This window comes from Sinocyclocheilus anshuiensis, unplaced genomic scaffold (genome assembly GCF_001515605.1).
Source record: "Sinocyclocheilus anshuiensis isolate Anshui unplaced genomic scaffold, SAMN03320099.WGS_v1.1 scaffold987, whole genome shotgun sequence".
Classification (NCBI taxonomy): Eukaryota; Metazoa; Chordata; class Actinopteri; order Cypriniformes; family Cyprinidae; genus Sinocyclocheilus; species Sinocyclocheilus anshuiensis.
In genome coordinates, this window is record NW_015542416.1 from 596,833 (window position 1) to 606,979 (window position 10,147).

The window sequence follows — 10,147 nt, forward strand, 5'->3', positions numbered from 1 at the left end:
TGTTCACCAGCTTTTTTTGCTTACGCTGTTATTTTCTTCACTGCAGCCTGTGGTCTGTTGGGCAGTGTTTTATGCTAAATGAGAGCTTGTAGACATCACTGAAGCAAAGCGAGAAAATAAGACCACATGTCGTTTGGTACCAAGCAAAACAGCCCTCTTACCAATGAGACTTTTATATGATTGAATAAAAGGGAATTGTCGTAGTCTGTAAAGTTATAGAGGGCCTGTTGCTTGGCCAATGAAACTCTAGCAAAATAGCCTGACACATGTTGTTTTATTTATATACATTTATGCATATTATTTAGGGTGTGTCTGGTTGACGTATAAATCTTGCAGGAGTTTATAGAGGAATGTAAAAGTTTGGGTAGGGTTTTGGTTTAAATTTAACATTTTTTAATAAAATATGAGTGGTGCAAAAGCGACCAGCAAGATGTTGCATTGCTAGATGGTTTCTGCACTCAAATATTATACTAGATTTTTTTTTTCAAGATTCTTTTTCTACATCATACAGAAGTCATTAGTTACGGAACGTAGCTAGGTTGGCTTTAGGAACATGGGACAAACGTCTCCTAATATAAAGATGCAATGCAATAGGCCTTTCCATTATTCTGCATTAAACGCTTAATTTCAGAAGTAATTACTTGATTGTTTCTGCGAAACCATCTCAACACCCCTGTGGACAACTGTGCACTGATCTGATTAGCTTAAGTGAGTGTGTAACATCAGAGGTATAATCAAATGAAACAGTCATCTTTAAGTAATTATGTAAGCAAACTGATTCTTAACTGTTTAGAATAATTATAGATTGCAGTGTTGCTCTGCATCCAAAATTAACACATTTCAATGTTCTTCATTTAACAGGGATCTGAAGATTGACGTTTTAGGGAAAGGACTGGAACTTTGGTTGGGAATGTCGTGGATTCTGAAGTCTTTCCCAGCACTGCTGTTCCTGGTGTACTCACACGCCGCAGAGGACGATGATATTCGAGCGGGTATTGCCAGTTTCTTATCCCTTTTTTATTTGACGTGTGAAAATCAACTATGAAATCTTAATGGACAATTCATATTTTTAAATTAAAATATTGAATTAATAATTTTTTTATCCATGCACATCATAATCTCTAATCAAAAACATTATCTCCCCCCTCACACCTACATCTCTTCTGTGATATTGTGTCGGAGCGAGGACTGGGCAATATTCCCTCCACTCCAGTTTTTCTTGTTCAAGAAGCAGTTTCACTGAAATATACATCACAATAGAGGAGAGTCGATTGCAATTTTGGTTTTATGATGACTTTAAGGTTTTCAAAAGTGAGTGAGGTGCCAAAATAGGCAGTATTTGAAGTCATTATAGATGTGTTCCAAAACCATAAAGAATGCTCCAAAAGGTAGATCCAGTTTTGCTCATAAGTTTATGTACCTCTTGCAGAATATGCAAAAAACCAAGAGGGATCAGGAAAATTGCATGCAATTTTTTTATTTATTTAGTACTGTCCTGAGTAAGCTATTTCACATAACAGATGTTTATATATACTCTACAAGACAAAATAACTTAATTCATAAAAATGACTCTATTCAAAAGTTTACATACCCTTGAATCTTAATACTGTGTGTCGTTACTTGGATGATCCGCGATTGCTTTTATGTTTTGTGATAGTCATTGATTAGTCCTTTGATTGTCTTAACCAGTTCAACTGCCTGCTGTTCTTCAGAAAAAATCCTCCAGGTCCTGTGAATTCTTTGGGTTTCCAGCATCTTCTGCATATTTGGACCTTTTCGAACATTGATTGTATGATTTTGAGATCCATATTTTCACATTGACAACAACTGAGTGACTTACACACAGCTATTACAAAAGTTGAAAACATTTACTCAGGCTCGAGAAGGCAGGGGGGTGTAAACTTTTGAACTGGATATTTGTCATTCTGTGGTATTTAGTTCTATCCCTGTTCTTGTCCTCATTTTGCAGGCTGCAGCACTGCTGTCAATGACCTGGTCTACATCATGGACGGCTCCTGGAGTGTGGGAAGTGACGACTTTGAAACAGCCAAGCGCTGGCTAGTCAATGTCACCAGTGGCTTTGACGTGAGTTCGCACTACTCGCAGGTGGGTGTAGTGCAATACAGCGACACCCCAAGGTTGGAGATCCCTCTCGGTCTCCACAAGACCACTCAAGATCTCATTAAGGCCATTGAGGACATCAGCTATTTAGGCGGCAACACGCAGACGGGCCGTGCCATCAAGTTTGCCGTGGACCACGTCTTTGCATCTTCGCAACGAAGTGAAGTGAAGAACCGCATTGCTGTGGTGGTGACTGATGGAAAGTCGCAGGACGATGTTATGGATGCTAGCGTGGAGTCACGAGCACAAGGGATTAAAGTGTTTGCGGTGGGCGTCGGGACGGAGATCACCACATCAGAGCTGGTGACCATCGCCAACAAGCCGGAGGGTGAATACGTGCTGTATGCGGAGGACTACACCAATATCGACCGTATCCGTGATGCTATGGAACAGAAGCTGTGTGAGGGTGAGATTCGCATGCATGTGAGACTTCCCATAAACATTTACCACATTAAAACTAGGTTTTGGCATTACCAGTCCACTCCTGGGCGTGCAGTTCTATCAGGATCTTAAAAGAACAGCGAACCGCTAAAACACCACAGTCCATTCATGCCCAGTGACAGGGAAAGCCACAAAGCTCGTGGGCCAAACCAGCGGCATGATGCCATGGCAGGGAGGAACTGTGGGGGAATGGTAACAGGAACCAGATGTGGCTTTACCCAGTGCCAATGCAGCTGGCAGCTCTGGTTTGGACAGACAGTTGTCACTAGTGGCAGGCGTGTAGTTTCTCCAACCGAAAGTAATTACGAACATACACCTTGTCATTTGGCACAAAATGAGTCGGGGCAAGGTGTCAAAGGTACAAAAGTCGTACTCATGTAGGTAGGTTCCCCCCAAACTGAAAACACTGTTATGACTTACCATCATTATATGATACACTTTTGTCTGTGGAACACAAAAGTGGTGTTGGGGGTAACGCATTACAAGTAATGCAAGATATGTAATCAGATTACCTTTTTCAAGTAACTAGTAAAGTATCGCATTACTTTTTTAATTTACAACAAAATATCTGAGTTACTTTTTCAAATAAGTAATGCAAATGAATTTGTTTTCCCATGTATTCACTAACAGCTCTCCTGTCCCTGTATTTAGAGATATCGGGAGATAGTGCAGAGGCATTTCCATCAGCCTGAGGATTGTTCATTTCACTTTTGGTGTGAAAGAGCCTTTGCAGTTGCCAAAATAGAAAATTCTGGTCTTGTATTATTAAAAAACAAATAAGCAAAGCCATCCCAGGTGACAAAAAGTAATGCAATAGTAATGTAATGCATTACTTTACATAAAAAGTAACTAAGTAATGCAGTAAGTTACTTTATGGAGAAATGCAATACTATAATGCATTACTTTCCATAAAAAGTAACTAAGTAACACAATTAGTTACTTTTTTATGGAGAAACACAATACTGTAATTCATTACTTTCGATAAAAAGTAACTAAGTAATGCAATTAGTTACTTTTTTAAAGAAGAAACACAATACTGTAATGCATTACTTTCCATAAAAAATTAACTAAGTAATGCGATTAGTTACTTTATGAAGAAATGCAATTCTGTAATCCATTACTTTCCATAAAAAGTAACTAAGTAACGCAATTAGTTACTTTTCTTATGGAGAAAATATAAAAAAGTAACTAAGTGCCGATAGCCTTGTAAGCAGCGCGCCATACAGCGTGGTTGTGTTACGGGTGTCCCGAATTCAAATCCCGACTCAAGGACCTTTCCCAAATCCTGCCCCCTATCTCTCTCCCACTTCGCTTCCTGTCAGTTCTGATCTGTTCTGTCATAATAAAGGCAAAAATGCCAAAAAAAAGTAACTAAGTAATGCAATTAGCTACTTTTCTTATGGAGAAATGCAATACTGTAATGCATTACTTTCCATAAAATGTAACTAAGTAACGCAATTAGTTACTTTTTTAAAGAAGAAACACAATACTGTAATGCATTACTTTTAAAAGTAAATATCTTAACACTGTGCAAATGTGCTCATTCATTCAAAATTACCTGCCTGTAAGTTTCTAGTAATCCTGAAGACCTTGGTCCTTATGATGCAATTTGTGTGTGTAATATGTTTTGATGACCATGTTCAATGTGTTCTCATGCAGAATCTGTTTGCCCCACACGTATTCCTGTGGCTTCTCGTGATGAGAAAGGCTTTGAGCTGATATTGGGCATGAAGATCCATCAGAAAGCGAAGAAGATACAGGGCTCATTAGCGTCAGAGGGAGCGTATCTGCTAGACAAGAGCACCGACATTACTGAAAACACAAGGTTGGTTTTACGCCTAATTTTGATAATCATAAAGATTTAGCATGTGTTTACTATGCAATTACTGGGAATTCTGTGGTTTTAAATCACATTTTAGAGCCTCCAAAAATGTATTATTTGATAAAGTTGATAGTTTTGAATATGCAATATGCTGCAGAATTATATACTGCAATATGTCTGACTAATACATGTTTTAAATTTGTTTTAAGGGAGATTTTTCCCGAAGGTCTTCCTCCCTCCTATGTGTTTGTGTCGACTCTGAGGCTGAAAGGGCCTTCAAGTCGGGAAAAGCTGGACCTGTGGAGGGTCCTGTCTAAAGATGGACAGATTCAGGCGGCTGTCACACTCAACGGACAGGACAAATCTGTCATCTTCACTACCACAAACACAGTTAATGAGGAACAGATAGTTACTTTTGATGCACAAGGCACTGAGGTGAGTGAAATCTACCAGCAACTTATAGAACATTCTCCTTTTATACAAATGTGAATCACTGCATTTTGTCATTAACCATCCTTACACTAATGCAACAGATCTAGCTACTTAAACAGAAGTTGCCTTTCTGAACCATACACTCGTTTAGACAGCAGAATGTAGAAATAAGCTGCTTTATGACACGTTTCTTTTTAAAACTGTGACTTGGCTGTATTTGTGAATTTCCTGTTCAAAATCCCATGATGTGTTTTCCACTAAAGCTCCTCACTTATACATTTAAATACTACAAATTCTCAGAAATGTTTTCATGTTCTCTGTTCCAGCAATTATCATCTTGTACCTGTTCCATGTCTTCCTCTGCTCTTAATGCCAAAAGCAAGTGGTTTTGTGTGATGTTTCGTGCACAATCGAGTCTTGCCAAGAGCCATTTTCCTCCATCACAGCGCCTCATTCATGCACAACAGCTTATTCTGGAAATTTGTCAGACTCTTGTGACATTTATGTCAAATGAAATAATTGAGTGTTTGTGCACACCTTAGTCTATATTTATCTTTTCAATGTGTCTTCAACCAGCACAAAGCCATTTCTCAAAGTCTGAAACGTCCCGCAGGCTCTTTTTGATGGAAGCTGGCACCAGCTGAAGGTTCTGGTTAGACCCAGACGTGTCTCCTGTTTTCTGGATGACCAGCAGATCCAGGATGAGGCTCTGGATGCTGTGGTGCCCATCTACATCAACGGGAAGACTCAGATCTCCAAACGCTCTGGCTCTGACGCTACACTTCCTGTTAGTAACTTCCTGTAGTATAACTGAACACTGCATATTACTGGCAGCCAAAGTAAAGTACAGTATGGATCAGTGCTGGGGGTCACACATTACAAGTAACGCAAGTTATGTAATCAGATTACTTTTTTCAAGTAACTAGTAAAGTTCTATTCTCTTTGTATTTTATCTATTTGTTTTCTTTTTATTTATTATACAATTAACAAAAAGCAAAAAAAGGTCTCTAACTCTAGCTTGCTCTATTCTTTTTCTATTCTATCTGTTTTTTATTTATTTATTTATTATATAATAAAAAAAAACACTTTTGGTGAGAAAGGGCTTTTACATTTGTAAAAGAATAACTTTTTTTACATTAAAAACAAACAAGCAAGCCCTAGTAACTCAGAAGTAACGTAACACATTACTTTCCATAAAAAGTAACTAAGTAACATAATTAGTAACTTTTTTTTTAATGGAGAAACGCAATATTGCAATACATTATATTTAAAAGGAACTTTCCCCAACACTGGTATGGATGACCACAGTCATATCTGTATGACTGTTTTTAACTAATGCAGCTTAAATAAACTAACATCACACAATAGTGATTGATATAGATATTACAGCTCAGTCATCTGTTTGTTATAATTGCTGTTTAGAGAAACCTAAATGTTTTTTTTCTCGTTTCTCACTGACCACCGCAGACAGAAATCCAGAAACTGAGGCTTTATTGTGACCCACAGCAAAGTGAGCGAGAGACAGCATGTGAAATCTACTCTGTGGTAAGAAAACAAAACACAGCTGTGATCTGAATGACTGTGATGTGGGACTTGGTCTTTTTAATGTTATAAGTACTTCTGACCAACAATTCCTTATTAAATACTGAAAAATCTGTTAAATATCTGGAATAGGCTATGCACTTTTGTAATGGTAATCATCAGCAGGTAATACACATCAGATAAACCATGAGCACTGATATGTTTCTGTAGACTTCATTTAAAAATTAAGAAATGTAAAAAGAACAGAGAGAGAGAAACCCTCAACAGATTTTCTACTTTCATAAAGCATTGTGAATGTTGTAATCAAGTCTAAATAATCCCTACACCCTTAAACAACTCAACTTTTTATTTCACAGTTCAGACATTTTTTCTTACAATTCAGAGAAAAAAGAAGTGTAATATAAAGTCAGAATTGCAAAGATATAAACACGCAATACTGAGAAGAAAAGTCTGAAACAAAAAGGCAATTTTATATATAAAGTCTTCCATATACTTTGTTTTCTTACCTTGGCATTAAATTACACAAATCTAGTTAACGCTGCTGCGTGAGTGTTTCTAATGCAACTGAGGGAGTGACTGCAAATTTGACATCTTTTTTTTGCTGGATTTTTTCTGTTTGCTATTGCAGGAAATGTGAACATGAAAATTATATTTGTTGTAGTTTTTGTTCACAGTTATAGAAGTTTACCCAACTATGACGACTTTCACCCCGAAAATCTGAAGGGTTCATCATAATCAGTAACTTATTTAGTAATGTTAGATTTACTACCATTGCTTATTTAATTACATCACACAGTTTTAAATCAAATTGTAATGTTTTGATCATTTGCATGGTTTGGTTCAAGACACTTTATTAAAGAAATGCATGGGGCAAAAACACTTCTAGAAGCAATGCTGCTGAAAAATGTTTATGATCTACTACAAGCTGAAAGAAATCTACTGACTGAATCTACACCTCTGCAGACAGATCTAACTCTTCTTATTCTCCTTGTTGTTTTACAGGATGATGAACGGGTAAGTTAGCATTTGATTGTTTCTCTCACAAATTTACTGTCATTTGAAAGGATTTATGTGGTATCAGTTTGTGTGTCTCTTTCTAGTGTCCCCTGGATCGTGAGCCCACCAATGACACTGAAGATTCCTGCGACTGCAGCGAAGGCCAGCCAGGTCCTCCAGGACCGCCAGGACCCAGGGTCAATCAGGATCTCCATTCATCATTCCTGTTTAACTGCATACATCACTTCTAAGATGGTTATTTACAGTCAATGTCTGATCTCAACAGGGTTTTCATGGAGAGAAGGGAAGGGAAGGACCTCCAGGCCCAGATGGTAAGCCTGTGAGTAAACCCCATATATTCAGGATATGTGTCTTTTCCTGGCTTTTCTGTGTGAACTAGGCTTATTAAATATGTGCTTTGTAAATAAAGGGACCCCCAGGTTCAAGAGGAGAGCCAGGAGATCCAGGTATATCTGGAGAAAAGGTGAGATGTTCTTACAGTTTGAATCCATTGCTAGGGCCCTGTGATTTCTGTGATGCAGAAAACATGGACAGAAGTGCATCATCCAGACATAAAAATGGAATTTACTGTATAACGCGGAATGTCATGGAATTTCTCAAATTTTGAATTAATAAATCAAAGTAGATCAGTGCAGTTAAATCAAATGGTGTTATGAACTAGTGTCTGTGGATATTATGCGCTTCCTCCCTCGCCGTTCCCAGGTCTTTGGGATTGCTGAGCAGGAGTAGTCCCAGCCGTCCAGCTCCTCATATCGCCAGACCCAGAAACAGAGCTTCCCCTTCAGGAACTCGAGCTGCGTCGAAATCGCTTTGGGAACGCCCTTGCGTGACCGCGTTCTGAAGCACGTGTCAAATCAGTCCAATGGAGTAGCGAGACGTCACGAGCGGGGTGACGTAAGCACCAGAAAGTATAAAAGCGACGAGATCACAGCCTTCACGATGGGGGCCATGCTGGGGAGAAACCATACTCATCCCGTATTTACAGCCCCACAGAGGTTCATTGATACCCCTGCCACCTCAGTGCTTCAGGGCTCAGTGAGCTCCGACGAGCGAAATTCCCAGCTGCCGCCCGGCAACGGTCAGGCCCATATGCTGATGTCACTGCAGTATGAATTACATTGATACCAGAAGTTCCACTTTTTATTGACCATTTATCTCCTCACCACCATCATAACCAGCAAACTTTCAGAGATATTTATTAGAGCCTTTGGCACCTAGTGTGGAAATGTATAAAATAATTTATTGTGCTGTTAAATATAGAATTAACTTTACAATAAATAAATAAATAAAAGAAAGAAAGAAAAGAAAGAAGAAAAAGAAAGTGTGAGATCAGTCTCAATAACGTCTCTAGGTTACGTATGTAACCATGGTTCCCCGAGGGAACGAGATGCTGCGTCTCTTTGCAATACTCCCTGCATCCCTCCAGGCGCTACTTCATCGAAGCTGGTTTGCGCTCTGCCGGATGCGCTTTTATACTTTCTGGTGCTTACGTCACCCCGCTCGTGACGTCTCGCTACTCCATTGGACGGATTTGACACATGCTTCAGAACGCGGTCACGCAAGGACGTTCCCAAAGCGACTTCGACGCAGCGTCTCGTGCCCTCGGGGAACCATGGTTACATATGTAACCTAGAGACGATCGTGACCCACACTCCCCCCACTGAAAGACCAGGTGGCGGGGCTGTGCTCTCAGTCGGGGTCCTCGAAGCAGAAAACGAACCGTTATTATGTCTAAGAGGACCTCGGCCAAGCGGTCCTGACATTATCATAGTCAGGACCCTGAGGGCAGCCCACCCTGTCGAGGAGGAATGGTGCCTGATCCTCCTCAGTGCTCTCAGGGGGCTTCACTGATACCCCTGCCACGCCCGGTGCTTCAGGGCTCAGCTGCCGCCCGGCGACGGTACAGCAATGCAAAGCTCATCCCCTCAGATGAGGGCGCTAGAGCAGTCAGGTCGGTCGTTCCCTGCCAGTCATTCGCTTCAGGGCACCGAAGTGGCTCCTCTAGTGACACCAGAGGCCAGTCTCGAGAGACTGGTTCCCTTAGTAGACTTTCTGGCAGCGTGGAAACTTCTGCCAAATGTCTCACAATGGGTCCTGCACACTGTAGAGAGAGGTTACAGAATTCAGTTCGGTTCTCGTCCACCTCGCTTCAACGGGGTTATTCCTATGTTAGTGGGCCCCGAGCAGGCTCTGGTATTGGAACAAGAAGTAAAAACTCTCTTGAGGAAGGAGGCCGTAGAACGTGATCCTCCTCTCTCTCGAGAATCAGGGTTCTACAGCCGTTACTTCATCGTTCTGAAGAAGGATGGAGGGTTGTGTCCGATCATAGATCTGCGTCTATTGAACCGCGCTATCAAACGATTATTAGTAGAATGAACGTCTCAATGTAATAATACTACTAACACTTTTTAAAAAAAGAAATGATCACAATTTTTCTTCCATGTTTTAATTTTAACAGTAAACGTCTGTTGTGGAGCTTTGTTTAAAAAAAAAAAAAAAAAAAAAAAAAAAAAAAAAGTCTGCGCCCGATCTCGTGTGATCTCGGAAGGTAAGCAGGGTTGGCCCTGGTTAGTACTTGGATGGTAGACCGCCTAGGAATACTAGGTGCTGTAAGCTTTAGTGTTATCAATACTACTTATCTAAAACACTGGCCTGTAGAGTGGCTGATCTTTAAACAGCCCGCTCTGTGTGGCAGTCCCTGCTTACAGCCTTGTCTGATCTCGGAAGCTAAGCAGGGGCGGGCCTGGTTAGTACTTGGATGGGAGACTGCCT

At 40.2% G+C, this 10,147-nt stretch overlaps 1 protein-coding gene across 1 annotated transcript in view; it reads left to right on the top strand.

The window, feature by feature from the left end:
* The first annotated feature begins 910 nt into the window (after positions 1–910).
* The window catches only part of LOC107693464 (collagen alpha-1(XXI) chain), a 47,951-nt gene continuing 38,714 nt past the window's right edge, over positions 911–10,147 (top strand). The window contains exons 1-10 of the mRNA XM_016492868.1: positions 911–992; positions 1,970–2,527; positions 4,222–4,387; positions 4,594–4,819; positions 5,430–5,603; positions 6,284–6,361; positions 7,361–7,372; positions 7,459–7,551; positions 7,641–7,694; positions 7,785–7,838. Coding sequence (XP_016348354.1) covers positions 911–992; positions 1,970–2,527; positions 4,222–4,387; positions 4,594–4,819; positions 5,430–5,603; positions 6,284–6,361; positions 7,361–7,372; positions 7,459–7,551; positions 7,641–7,694; positions 7,785–7,838 — 1,497 coding nt within the window. The remainder of the gene's footprint in view (positions 993–1,969; positions 2,528–4,221; positions 4,388–4,593; positions 4,820–5,429; positions 5,604–6,283; positions 6,362–7,360; positions 7,373–7,458; positions 7,552–7,640; positions 7,695–7,784; positions 7,839–10,147) is intronic.